At 38.8% G+C, this 14,959-nt stretch overlaps 1 protein-coding gene across 9 annotated transcripts in view; it reads left to right on the top strand.

Annotated features, from left to right (window-relative positions):
- The window catches only part of NR3C2 (nuclear receptor subfamily 3 group C member 2), a 365,926-nt gene that overhangs the window by 274,146 nt on the left and 76,821 nt on the right, over positions 1-14,959 (top strand). For all 9 annotated transcript variants that reach the window (XM_078002311.1, XM_078002313.1, XM_028848799.2 and 6 more), the window contains exon 5: positions 12,712-13,062. In XM_078002311.1, the coding sequence (XP_077858437.1) occupies positions 12,712-13,062 (351 nt within the window). The remainder of the gene's footprint in view (positions 1-12,711; positions 13,063-14,959) is intronic.

Here is a 14,959-nt window from a genome sequence, read left to right as displayed (position 1 = left end):
TAGAAGCTCCCTGCAAATACAAGATTAAAATTTTGTTTAGCTTTTTAAGCATAGGAACCAAGTGAAAAAAAAATGTGGACTATAACAGCTGATAATATTGAGAATAATTTATGTAAGTGATGTCTTAACCAAACTGATGTTAATGTTATGAAAGATTAACTTTCCAGAGAGATGAGTTTAGGCCGTGTACAGTGAGGGCAATATGGTCATCATAGATCTATTCATCCAAATGCTGCTTGGTATTTAGAAAAACTGATTTTATGCCACCATAGTGACCTGCCTTCAGAGGCTTCAACTTGTATCTAACACTCATATGTTATAGTATATTGATTTCAATTCACAGGGCTTTGATAATCAGGTCTACAACAGTTCTTTAGTGTCTCCTTGAAATTTACAGTTAGAGTGGTGCATGGTAATTACTGGGTGCTTTATGAAGGCATAGTTTTGGTATGTGATTACCAAACATAGGCACATTCCAAACATAGGCACATCCTACATAGGTAATTGCGACAACTCACTGGCTATCCGCTAACAAGCTGGCCACCAAGGGTCATGGATAACTTTGTCATCCAACTTTGTAGCTTCTCACAGTAATTCTGGAGAAACTATTTTGTAAAAAGCTGAAATTCCATTTGGATGGTTTTGTGTTTATGCCAAATTAAACAGATATTACAGTGGTTGTTGGATGGCCTTGGGAGAGGTTTTTGGCCTTCCCCTCATAATTTTCACCAAATGCCTTCCAACCTATCCTAAGTAAATATCAATAAATTCTTATGAAGCAAATGTGTTTTCTCACATTTCTCTAAGTCCCTTCTACATAACAGTTCTGGTGCTAACACTGCTAACAGGCCACTAAACTTGAAATGGTGGGTCTCTGTATACATGCCACCTCTTTCAGCTGGAACCCTGGCAAGCCAGTTCATCTTTCTGGAACTTTATTTCCTCTCATTTAAAACAGATTAACCTGCGTGTTTTATGAGGTCCTTTCTGGGTCTAGAAGGCTCTCATTCTCTTGGTGTGCTCACAGTTTGGGTACTAAAACCTTGACTTGCTGATGGGCATTTGGGGCAGGGGGAAATTAGTCTTTCTCTGCATCACTTGCCCCTTCCATAAGGAAGGGAGGGTCAAGGTCAAAGACACTTTCCATCATTCCACCCACAAAAAGGAACCCATGCTGCATGGCTCGTTTAATGATGTTTATTGGGCCCTAAGATTGAGTATATAGATTGCCTCTTTCCTGGAGTCTGTTTCTGGAGTATGGTTCTGTGAAGCTAAAGGCCTCCTTTCTTTTTGGCTTCTCCCTGTTTCCTCTCTCTTTAGACTCGCTCAAGGTTGGAAGTGGTAGGATTGCCTGCTTGTTTGCTGCCCAGTCAGAGAAAACAACATTTGGTCCCCCTGGCCACAGGACTGTCAGGTCCTCTGCTCCTGTAGTTGGTTTTGCTTCTTGGAGGTTGCTTGACCTACTTTTCTTATTAGCGTAATGCTGGGTTGAGCCTTGCCTGGAATTGTTTTCTACGTAGACTAGTGTAGTTCATTGGGGTCTGGGGTGAAACCTAACATCCTCTCTTTCCAAAATGGTGGCTGTGGTTATCACATCAAGAAATGTAACCTGGTATAGAGGGTCAGCAAAGCCTTCATTTATTTGTTTATTTGCTCTTTCTTTCCCTTTGTTCAGTAAGCACTTATTTAGTGCCTACTGTGTGTCATGCAATAAAATACTTAGATAAGTTCTAAGCATAATACCTCAGAAACTGAACAAACGAGTATAGAGCATATCATGTTGGGCATGGTGTTATGATCTTTATCCTCTATGATCATATCTATAAAGGGAGAATATCTGAATATAAAAGAGAATGTCTAATCTTAACTGTGGGTCCGAAAAAAATCGCTAAAGGATAAAAATGCTCTAAAGGGAAGGTTGTATAGACTTTTGTTAGTCCCATTTAAATTTGGAGGTTGAAATTATTATGAGGGTTAAGAATGGAGTTTTACATAGTACATGACTTAGAACCACATCACCCATTTTAAAATCATAGCAAGAGGTTGGCCTTATTCCAAGTCAGCAGCGAAGAGCCGATCCTAGTCAAGAGCTTCACTGGAGTGACAGCCATGACCACCTTGTGACACCAGGAGAGGCTTGTCCTTACACTAACAAAGCCATCAGTGAAATCATTCATTGAAGATCCATCATTCTTTGGGCCTAGGAATACAAGTGTGAAAATCACTACACGCAGCAGACTTTGTTTTAAATGAAGGGAAACCTACCATTAGAACATAAGCAGAATAGTAACAAGTAAGTGGTAAACAACTTGAGAGAAGAAACGAAAACTGTTTTGTTTAATTTCTGGACTATCAATGTGATGTTACTTTAAAAATTAATAGCGATTTAAATGTGAATTACAGCCCCCAATCTCCCCACCAAAAAACTTTCAGATATGTCCCAACTGCCCTTCCTGAACTACCCATATTAAAATTTCCGGAAGTCCTCCCAGGACGGGTCCTTCATAGCTTTGATGGATAACGGCTGACTGTTTCTATCCAAGTCTATGGTTCAATCTCATATGAATGGAAAATACGGATTAGAAGGAATCACTAAAAATTAAAAGCTTATTTTCAGTGAGCTGGTTATCTTGTGTATTAAGAACTTTCTTAAATTCTCTCTTGGACCATTTTCCTTTAGGATGGTAGGGTATGACTAAATGATAGAAATACGAAGAATACTTTTGAAACTAAAATGGGAAGCACATTCTTTTAAAGAGGCGTTTATTCAGCCTGCTGTGCAGAATTAGATTTTGAGAGAGTCACCAAAGCTCTGGAATTTACACTGTGGCAGAATACCAAATGAAAAAATAGAAGTTAATCTTGTAAACAAAGCTGGGCAGGGCAGGGCAGGCCTGTGTGTCTGCCCCCATTCTGGCCACTCTGACGTGGCCCTGCTCACCACCAGGTCCTCAGCAGTGCCCTGAGACCTGACAGCACAAGACATCATCAAAGTGCCTCAGGATGCTGCAATACCAACCCTGTGTGCAGAGACAAGCTGGAATCCAAACAGGAGGAGCAACTGCAAGACAATCACTTCTTCAAAAAAGGCCATTTTGTTTGGCTCTGCTTTATCTGGGAGTTTGCAGACCAATTCAGTCTGTATCCTGAAGAGATCCCAGCCTAGAAAAATAACTTTTTTTGAAATACATGCATCGTTGGCTACTATTAATTCTTAATTTAGACTAATTTTGATAATATCAGTGGAATAAAATGTGGAGTAATATTTAAATGTGTAAAAGCAATAATTATCAAGGTTTGCTTTCTCTTTCCTCGGGCCTGTTTAATTTTGCCGTCCAACTTGCGTGGTATCCTGTTAAGTCATTAATATGTACTTACTCTGCTTATCCTTTTTTGTAGTAGTACTAGTTTCTGACTTGAAGATTGTTTAAAAATTCTGCTTAGCTTCTTTTGTCTTGCATTTGTAAAATGTTCTTAATAATAGAGTGATAGTAATACAGAAATACTGTATTAGTGTATTACAGAGAGTAACTCAGAAATACAGACTGGTAAAGCAATTGTGAAAAATATTTTTGTATCAATTCACAGGATTATTATTTTGTTTGGTTATCTGACTCATCAGTTCTTTTTCTTACTAAGCAATTTTAATAGTTTTTAATGATTCAGTTATAATCGCAGCATTAGTATTCTTGAGTAAAACTCAGTTTTGTTTTCATATAAATAATATAAAGGATTATTTATGATTTGATTATAATTAAGGTGGTTTTTGATAATATATGTTGTTAAGTAATAGTTCTTTAAGAAATAGTTAAAATTATAATGATGTAGCCATAAGTAATTTATTTCACAGAAAGACTGTTGAACTAAGAGGGAAGAAATATTTTGAAGAAAATTAATATTGGAGATAAAACTGCTCTCCTGGTGTGTATATTTTTTTATTCCTCATTAAGAGTTTTTATTTCTTTAGGACACAAATTACACTAATCATAAAAAAAAATTCTGAAATTACATTTAGGCAACTTCCTTAGCTGTCTTAGAAGTCTTGGGTACCTCCAAGTCACTGGGTATAATCAAGGGACCAAGATGTGGAAACCACTGCACTAAAGTAGCAACAAATGTTTAGGGGAAGAACAGAATAATTTAAACAGCCCTAAAAAGTAATGTGCAAACAAATGTACATGTATTATAGTTTAAATATTCTTTAAGTACTTACTGAAGGAATCTTTTGCTTACATTTTTGTTTTTTAGAAAACTATTACTTATTGTAACTATTCCCCTCATCTATCTGTTTGGTAAGCTCTTATTTTTGTATATCATATTTGCTTAATATGGACCCTGCTTGAGTTGACTTGACAGTTTGAGGAGGTATGCACAGGGCTCTTCCTGGGACTTTTCTACCACTGTAGATTCCAGCATTTAACTAGTTATTTTCAGCCCAAGTCTAGTGAAGATCATGCTAGAACTTGGGAAGGCCTAGTAAACTAAGCTGAGCGCTGTAGTCCATTTCCAGGTCACTGCCTTTTGCCTCTTTCTCGTACCTTATTCACCCCTGTGACCTTGTTAGAACAGTAATGTTTCTTCATAAAACATTCTTAATGAGTCTATTTACCTTGCATGCTCAATGAGATCGTGTTTCATGTAATAAATTCTCTGCTGAAACATATGCCAAGACGGCAGCCCTTGAAGCTGTTAAAGAATTAACTTTTTAACTGAGTGAGGGGCCATTTGCTGTGGGACTACAGCTATCATAGTGCTATTTTTCTTATTTTAAATGTATTATAAAACTACTTAGAGGTTTTCTTTTTTGCTTGTTTGTTTTACACATGTACATGCATCAATCTTCAGCATAGTTATCCTCAAAGAATAGGAATTTACAAAGCAGATACTCTATTTTCTAAAGAATGTAAATTTGATTTAGATATTTACATCTAAATAAAGATATATTTGTCTGAAGAACTTACCAGTTGCAACGGAGCTCAGGAACTTTATTTTTAATAAAAGAAGTAGTAGGTTCCTTCCTTAGTAAGTTCTATTTTTTTATACAGACTGACTAGATTGATTTCTGCATTGTTAAATTCTCCTCCAATTGAATCAAAATGTCATAACAGGGAGCAAAAGCAAAACGCCTGAGCTGTGTGTAACAGTAAAATAGCCTTCCAGTGTGAAGAAGTTGACTGTGCTGCCCAGGGAGTTAAAAATGAAAACCTCTTGTGTATTGGCACAGGTTGTTACAAGCCTCCTATTTAAAAGACTAATCTCTGTCAACAGAGGTGATCCAGTGGTGACCTTAGAGATAATTTAGAAAAACCATTTTAGCTGTCGATCCTCTTCTCACCCCCTTTGACCTTCTGATTAGATGTCATTAGATGTTGTCTGCAAATGTAATGGGATTTCTCTATTGTAGTGTTTCATGTCATTACAATAAGTCACTTCCCTCTAATGCTACTTACAGTTATTGCATACGTCACTTTACCCCTCTGTACATGGTGATAACACAGTACCTACCCCATAGTGTGCTTATGAAGACATTGAATGGGATATTTCTAAAAGCTGTTATCTTAGTACCTGACATACAGATTCTCAATTAATGATAGCTCTTTACTATTTTCACCACTAATAAAATAATGTAATCTCAAGATTACAAGAAACCAAAGAGTGTGTTTTACTTGTAGGACTGAGCAAACAGCTTGCTTTATAATGGTGAAAGTACTTTTTTCTTTTTTTTTTTTTTTTTTTTTTTTTTTTTTGGAGATGGAGTCTTGCCCTGTCGCCAGTCTGGAGTGCAGTGGCGTGATCTTGGCTCACTGCAAACTCCGCCTCCCAGGTTCATGCCATTCTCCTGCCTCAGCCTCCCGAGTAGGTGGGACTACAGGTGCCCGCCACCAGGCCCAGCTAATTTTTTGTATTTTTAGTAGAGACGGGGTTTCACCGTGTTAGCCAGGATGGTCTTGATCTCCTGACCTCCTGATCTGCCTGCCTCGGCCTCCCAAAATGCTGGGATTACGGGCATGAACCACTGCACCCGACCAAAACTACTTTTTAAAAAAGGTGGGTGGGGGTGGGATAGAGCGAAGAAGAGAGCACAGAGGACGTTAGGTGTTTGGTTTTTTCCCATAGTGCTGGACATTCTCTCAAGCAGGCATTCTGAGATCACAGTCTTTGCCCTTTGTGCATATTTTGGAAACATATTTCTGAAATTATCTTTTACCACACATATAAATATAAGGGATTTATTTCTGTTTTTCAGAAAAGTATGAACCAGAGAGATTTCTTTCAGACAAATGTAAGTCTGGAATGTACATCAGAGGGTCTTACTTACTTGCATTGTAGGGCCACCAGATCTCAATAACTCATTTAATCACTTTCTTCTACCTTAGGGCAGAACTGCCCTCAGGCAAGCAGGATGCCTGTCTACCTATTATCTTAGAATTTTTAGAAAAGAATAGTACATGTTCTTGCTAGTAGTACATTCCAAGCTTTCTCCATAACACATTCCAGAATGCTGGGAGGAAATTCTCCTAATGTCTAATCTAAATCCCTTCTTCTGCCCTTTAAACCCTTCATATCTTATCTTGACCTCAGTGGAAATAGAAAGTAGATGCTCCCCATGATTTAGCCAATGTCTCTTTAAGTTTTTGAAACTGTTATTGGGCTTCTCATAGACCTTATCCTCTACTCTGGAATAAGTCAACCGCAGTCTTTTCCACCTTTTTTTCTTTCAGAAGCATGTTTTGTTCAGAGCTTTGTGGGTAGAGGATTTGTCATTTTGTTACTCCCTTCTGATACTCCTCAAGGTCTATATCAGCACAACAGTGACAGGGCCCAAGTAGGAGTTGTCATGCGTAATCAATCCACCCGGCAGGGAGGCACCAGCCACCTCTCTGCCTCACCACTGCTGCAGTTCTTCCTAAGAGGTGCCAGAGGGCACTTCAGAATTACAGGACAGCCTCAGCCCCATGCCACACAGTCCAGCGGTGGTCTGTCTTGTTTTCATTCAAAACCAGTCAGGCCTTGAGCACAAGAAAGCTTCAGAAGCTTTCTCCATTGCCCAGAGATGATTACCAGAAGCTATTTCTCTGATGTTCTGAGTTTCCTTTCCCCCTGAGGTTCTTGCTTGATCTAATGAGGTCCCCAGCCTGGCCAGACCTCAACATGTTGTCTCACCTTGAAAACCCCTTCTGTGTGCACACATTCCTGAGTTTGATTGGCATTAAAAAGGGGAGGGGGGATGAAAAATGTACATATTAGAGGAGCAAAAAGAATATAGCTACAGAAAATACAAATACCATAAAAGTAATCATGCTCACCGTCTGTCTAGCCCAGAAGAACCTTGGAAACATCTTCCCAGCTTTGTCCCTATCTGACTTCCTGTCTGTCTCCAATAGGGAGGGTATCATATTTCTGTCATAGGGAATCATCTTCCAGAAACTTGTTATTGTCTCCGTAAAATCAGAGAACCCCTATTCTGACTCCCTCAGATTCCCTTGAGCCCCTCTGCCCAGTTCTGGCTTCTGACCTAAGGGATTATCCTCTTAGGTGGGTCAATGGCACTTGACTCCAGGTGGATCCCCATACAGCAAAGTGTCCTGGTCCTCATAGACCTTCAGTGTAATCTGCCTCACACCAAAAGCAAACCAGGGCTTGGTGGAAATTACTACAGAGGGGACAGGATAGTGTGAGCCCATCCCATGGAGAGAGAAAACAACTTCTCTCTGCCATTGTCTTTCTCTCCAAATATATTGTAAACGCCAGTGACCCAAAACTTATCATATCCAGTTTTATAAACCTAATTACTTTATTATGTATCAATTCAACTTCCCTAAGATTGTAATCTCTTATCAGGGCTCAGATCTTGTTAGTCAGCATTACATTGCTCACAAACTGGTTACTTCTTATACAATGGGTGGATATTAGTTATTTGCTAAGTAATAAACTTATTATATAACAATTGCAACAAAGTTATATTTATTATAGATACAGATGCACATATCTGTGGATAGCTTTACACACACATTAAAATGTTATATATGAGACTGAGGTGGGCTGATCACCTGAGGTCAGGAGTTTGAGACCAGCCTGGCCAAACATGGTAAAACCCTGTCTCTACTAAAAATATTAAAAAATTAGCCGGGTGTGGTGGTGGGCACCTGTAATCCCATCTACTCGGGAGGCTGAGGCAGGAGAATTGCTTGAACCCAGGAGACAGAGGTTGCAGTGAACCAATACAGTGCCACTGCACTCCAGCCTGGGTGACAGAGTGAGACTCCATCTCAAAAAAAAAAAAAAAAAAAAAAAGTGTAATATATGGATACCCACTCATTTGGAATATCTTTTAAAGTGATCAAAGGTTGAGTTTGTGTTTGCCTCATGTTTTCTATGTCTGTGCATGTTTTCTATGTCAACAAAATCAATAATGTATGTTAACTTGTTAAATTACATAGATTAATCTGAGAATATTTGGAGACACTTTTAAAAAAACAACTTGTATTCAACTTTCTTAACCACTCTAAGAGTATTTATAAACAATTGAAATGCTACTTCCTTATAATCAACTGACAAGCTTTTTATTGCCCTAGGACCCAGTTCTACTGGTGTTTATTGCATTGGGATTGATTTAGATGATCTTTTCCCTATTAGTGCAAATTAGCTGTTAAGCCTGTAGAAGGATGACATTGCTTCCTTTGGTTTCATGGCCAGATTACTTAGTTGCCCCCTATCTTTGAGAGTACTCCCCCTCTGGCAGTAGAAAAGCAAAGAGAAGTCATGCAGATACAGAGATAAAGAAGACAGGAAAGCACAATTAGGGTTATTGGGCTGAAATTCGTGCCCCCATGTATGAGGGTGATGGGAGAAATGGTCTGTTAAAGAGGATAGTGGGTGGTAGGGGCAAGGGGGGAGAATGCTGTTACTGTTTCGTGGGCAGTAATTACATTTGGCCTATGAACAGAAAAATATGTATTTTAATATAACCTCAATATAGCCTCTCTAATGTTTACTGCCAAGACCTAAAATTTTGAGACATGGCATGAAGCATTTCTGCAATGACAGAATTCTCACTTTATTTTTTTCTAATGAAATACTGTCATTGAACAAGATTCCATATTCTACTATATATCACTCTTTTACTATACTCCAGAGGGGGAAAGTTGTCCTGATGACCATTTCTAAGACTAAAGAATCTTTACATGGTGAAAGTCCTAGCCAGCCATCATTTGGCCACAATGGTGGCTTATCAAAAGGGTATGTGTCAGGTTATACCAGCCTCAGGAGGTGGAGCAAAGCAGAAGAGGAAATCTTGCCATGTCATGTTTCAAAGCTCTTGTGAATGTTGAGATATCATTAGAAATCTTTCAGCTTTAATAGAGTCCCACCAAGATGTGCTCTGCCTGCTCTTTTGCAGGTTGGTCAGGATAGGAAGCAGGGCCTCCGCAATGCCAGTTCCTCAGGGAACAATTCACGAGAATCTAAGGAGTTGTCTCCCAGCAGTGCCAGGAAAGACAGGCTGCCAAAATGTTACTAGTAATTAAGGACTAGGTACCTGAGGGCAGCAACTAAACACGTGCTAGTTATTATAACATCCAGGTAGAACAAGTGAAACTCCTCTTTTATGTGAGTTTAATTGGGACTGGGAGACATTTACAGTCACATTAATGTATACTGCACGTGCACACACACAGACACACACACAGCTACTGTTGCTGGCAGTGGAGAAAATGGTGTTTGGGTCTGGCCACCTAGGAACATGAGATCACAAAGCACAATGGCCATTAAGTCAATATTGATTTAGTAAGGTGCTAAACAGTGGTTAAGTTCCCAAATGTATGCTCAATGATGCTTTTGGATAATAGAAACATGTTCCTTAAGTATCTTCAGCCAACAGTGTTCCTGTGTAATTAGCAAACATCTTAATTATACACTTGGATTTGAAGCTTATGCTAGCTAATCTTAAAGTATAAAAATTAAACAAATTAGATAAAGAGAAAAGGTTTGGAAGAGAGACTGCATATAGCATGGAGGTTAAAAGCGTGAATTCTGAGCCATAGCTGGATTCAAATCTCACCCTGGTATTTACTAGCTCTGCAATATGAAAAAGTATTTAATCTCTGTGTTTCAGTTTTTTCACCTGAAAAATGAAAATAGTGCCTCTCATTGGGTCATGGTGAGCATTGGAATGCTGAAAACAAGTTAAAGCTCTTTTGAACTGTGCTTGGAACATGAAATGCTAAATATATTTAGCTTATTTTAGATACAGTATTTTAAGAGTAATAATTCCACAAATGGGTCATTACACAGTAGAAATTTTGAAAAGGAATAGTAATTAACAATTCAGAAATTTTATCATAAAATCTCAGAAGCTTGCCCACATTTCCCACAGGGAAGTAAACTAATACTTTATATATGTAATAGTTTGTTAACGTTTATTAAAATTTGAAAATAAGGTATATTTATTCAACAAACATTTTTATTGGGTACCCATAAGCATCATGGGAAGTGATATGATGTCATAGGGATACATAAGACATTATTACCCACTTTGAAGAGCTTAAATGTATTATAACAGTATAAAATATTCAAGCATTTTAGAAACATTACTTTGATATAAATATAATTAAGTAACCATATTTTTGGTCCTTTTAGAAAATATATTGGGTAGATACACATGGCCAAAGATACACTGGAGATATTTATTACCTTGAACTCTTGGAGTAAATATGGATTATTACTCAATTTCAAGTGTCCTACATATGTTCACAAAATCACAGTATAAACTTAAATGTACCTGAAATGCTAAATGTGATGTCGATAATCCTCTCCCTAGGTTTATGCTACAGACCACAGCCTTGTGTGTAAGTGCTGGAGAATATATTAAGTATTCTTCGCGATATTTCCTATCATTGACCTTAAATCAGCCGTGAGAATAAGCACAGCATTGTAGACTGAAAGCCTAAAGCAATATGAATTTTATCATTAATTTACAAGCAAATATCACTTTCAATAAAATTTGAAAATATCACCCTTGGCTGTTTCTAGTCAATTAAATTATGGTTATCATCAGATGTGGTCCTATAAAGGATGAGAACATTTTAATGTGCTGGAATATTTTTAATGCTTACAAAATTATGGGGGAAGAATGGAAGTGACATTGACATATTATTTCAGATGTTAATAATAATTTCCAACATGTTTTTATTTGTCATACCCATTTAGTTCTCTGAGAGATAAGAGAGGGAAACTTGGTCGTGCCCATTTTTCAGATGAATCAGTTGAGACTTAGAGGAGAGTTTATCTAATTGCCCAAAAGACAGATTAATGCTATTGAAGATTTTCTTAAGCTCTGATAGAGTCATCAGTTGACTGTGTTTTTAGATTACCTGGGTGCTTGGTTCTTTTCTGTTTTGTCTAGTTTTTGAGGCACTTTGCTGAGTATTTTTCATTTGCCCACTCATCCATTCATCGGAAGTATCTGGGTTACTAGTGCCTGTTACTAGTGCCTGGGCAGCATCTTCCATTAACATACGTGAATATGATACATCTGTTTTTCCTTGATAAACAGTTCTAAAAATCAGATGTCTGTGCCTCAAATCTTTTATTAAAGAGACAGTCTATAATTATTGAAGTTTAAAATTTTTGTTAATATTAAACTTCTTAAAGACAGTAGTTTGTCTTATTCATCTTTTAAGCCTGGTTTCAATATTTAATATAGCTTTTGTTGTTTGATGGCTTATCTTTTATCTGAATTGTAAGATTTTCTGTGATGAATGTGATATTAGTGGCTATAATTGTAAACACAAATTACTCTATTTTTAAATCAAGTTAATTGGTATAACATAGTCCTATTCTATGTTAAATTTGTGTCCTGTAAGTTCTCATGACTGTTAGGATTAAGTAGAACGTGTCTGTTTTCTTCAAGAATTTTTAAATAAATTGAAATGTTACATTTGTAATATAAGTAATTCTCACATACCTAAGCTCAGTTCGGTGCTTCGGAACTTTTTTTTTTTAACCCGTTCTCTCATTCATCCGTGTTCCCAATTATCTATCCATCTACCCATCTACCTCCCAACTTTCCTACATCCCCCACCACCTCCATCATATTCGCATATGAAGTAATTTACCCTTCCTTTAAACTCTCTTTCAGATATACAAGATATGTGATCTTATATTTCTTAAACTTTCTGGTCTCTGTTTCCTTATTCTACAATGAGAATCATAATAGATCTACTCATTAAAGTATTAAATTGGTTAATTTATATAAAACATTTAGAACAGTGCCTGGTGTTAGTTAAGCATTCAGTAAATTTTAGCCATTTTCGTTTTTATCATGGTTCCCACCTCTACCTGCACTGCGGTACAGTGGTGGTACATTTCTTAACTCCTCCCCCACTAGGCTGAACACTTGTTGAGGACAGGGTGAGGCTTGGTTATGCTGAACATATTAGCTGGGTATGTATGCCGCTTATGCAGTCTCTTACAGGAGACAGGCAGTGAAGACTTGTAAAATGAATGAAAGAAGGAAGGAATTTGTTATCCTAATACCCGTAGTAAGTAATAATAATTGGGCTTTATACATTTTCTCTTAGTGGAATAAACGATCATGTTCCCATTGACATAACAAGACCTATTTAGAGGAAAACTGTGCTTTAAGCAATGTGAGTCAGTATATTTCAAACATAATTTTAATTAGGCCTTATCATTTACGGTTTCTTATAGCACGAAAGTCAAAGAAGTTGGGAAAGTTAAAAGGGATTCACGAGGAGCAGCCACAGCAGCAGCAGCCCCCACCCCCACCCCCACCCCCGCAAAGCCCAGAGGAAGGGACAACGTACATCGCTCCTGCAAAAGAACCCTCCGTCAACACAGCACTGGTTCCTCAGCTCTCCACCATCTCACGAGCACTCACACCTTCCCCCGTTATGGTCCTTGAAAACATTGAACCCGAAATTGTGTATGCAGGCTATGACAGCTCAAAACCAGATACGGCCGAAAATCTGCTCTCCACGCTCAACCGCTTAGCAGGCAAACAGATGATCCAAGTCGTGAAGTGGGCAAAGGTACTTCCAGGTAGGATTGCCTCTCCTTTCACGTGCTGCATCCTGAACTTAACAAGTCTGGGCAACTGACTTCGCCATCTCCAAGCATGCAGTAGGAGTTAGCTTTTTTTTTTTTTTTTTTTTTTTTTTTTTTTTTTTTTTGAGACAGAGTTTCGCTCTTTTTGCCCAGGCTGGAGTGCAATGGCGCTATCTCGGCTCACCACAACCTCCGCCTCCCGGGTTCAAGCGATTCTCCTGCCTCAGCCTCCCGAGTAGCTGGGATTACAGGCATGTGCCACCACCCCGGCTAATTTTGTATTTTTAGTAGAGACGGGGTTTCTCCATGTTGGTCAGGCTGGTCTTGAACTCCCGACCTCAGGTGATCCACCTGCCTCGGCCTCCCAAAGTGCTGGGATTACAAGCATGAGCCACCGCGCCCGGCAGGAGTTAGCTTTCTATGAAATCCTGATATCAGAGTTTTGTAATTGATAGCAAATTGATCAAGTATATAGGAAAAATATGGTTAATGTGCACATTTCTTCTGAGAATGCAGGATTAAGGATTTTATTGTTGAAATGACAGATACAGCTGGGAGCAGTGGCTCATGCCTGTAATCCCAGCACTTTGAAAGGCAAAGGTGGTGGCTCACTGAGGCAGGAGTTCAAGGTCACGAGGTCAGGAGTTCAAGACCAGCCTGGCCAAGATAGTGAAACTCCGTTTCTACTAAAAATAAAAAATTTAGCCCTGCGTGGTGGCAGGTGCCTGTAATCCCAGCTACTCAGGAGGCTGAGGCAGGAGAATCGCTTGAACCCAGGCAGCAGAGGCTGCAGTGAGTGAACCGAGATCCCACCACTGCACTCCAGCCTGGGCAACAGAGTGAGACTCTACCTCAAAAATAAGATAAAAATTAAAAATTAAAAAAAAATGACATATGCACTTCTTATGTTGATCAAAATGGAAAATGTCATACAAAAATATTAATAAGATAAAATACATTCTGTTCATGAAATCACAAGGTGAGCACATTATTAGCAGCTCATAACTAATGTTAATCTAAGCATAGACCAAGTAAGCCAAGGCCAGCAAGTAAGTTGTCAGAGACCTGGAATGACTCTTCTGTCTGAAAAAAAATCACCTTGCCCCTAGCACCCTTTAAATTATCCCTGGAATTCCTATTTTAGTCATTTTTTTTGTTACATGAGATTTAATTGATAAGGCCCCTCTAAATCTACGGAAATATCACTTAGAAATTGCCATTCCATTGTCCCAGTTTATTAATCTAAAGCAGTTTCTTAGATTACCTGTGGTCAGACAGCAGCTGTAACAGTTGGGGAAAGCTCCACTGACTGATTCTTTGAAGAGGAGCTTACCCAATGCAACTCCACAGGCAGAAAAATAACATGATGCCCCTGGAGACAGGGCAGTAATAAAACAACAAAAGAAGGCCCGGTACAATGGCCCATGCCTGTCATCCCAGCACTTTGGGAGGCCGAGGCAGGCAGATCACTTGAGGTCAGGAATTCAAGACCAGCCTTGCCACCATCGTGAAAACCCATCTCTACTAAAAATACTACTCGGGAGGCTGAGGCAGGAGAATGGCGTGAACCTGGGAGGCGGAGCTTGCAATGAGCCGAGATCGTGCCACTGCACTCCAGCCTGGGCGACAGAGCGACACTCCATCTCAAAAAAATATATATATATACAAAATTTAGTTGGGCGTCCTGGCAGGCACCTGTAACCCCAGCTACTTGTGAGCCTGAGGCAGGAGAATCGCTTGAAACCTGGGTTGCAGTGAGCCAATATCATGCCACTGCACTCCAGCCTGGGCGACAGAGTGAGACTGCATCTTAAAAAATAAATAAATAAAAGAACAAAAGAAGAGCTTGAGTCTGTCAGGCAAGGAGGACAGGTGCCAAGGAAACATGTTC

This window comes from Macaca mulatta, chromosome 5 (assembly GCF_049350105.2).
Source record: "Macaca mulatta isolate MMU2019108-1 chromosome 5, T2T-MMU8v2.0, whole genome shotgun sequence".
Classification (NCBI taxonomy): Eukaryota; Metazoa; Chordata; class Mammalia; order Primates; family Cercopithecidae; genus Macaca; species Macaca mulatta.
The sequence above is the reverse complement of the archived record's forward strand: the minus strand, read 5'-3'. Positions and strand labels throughout refer to the sequence as shown.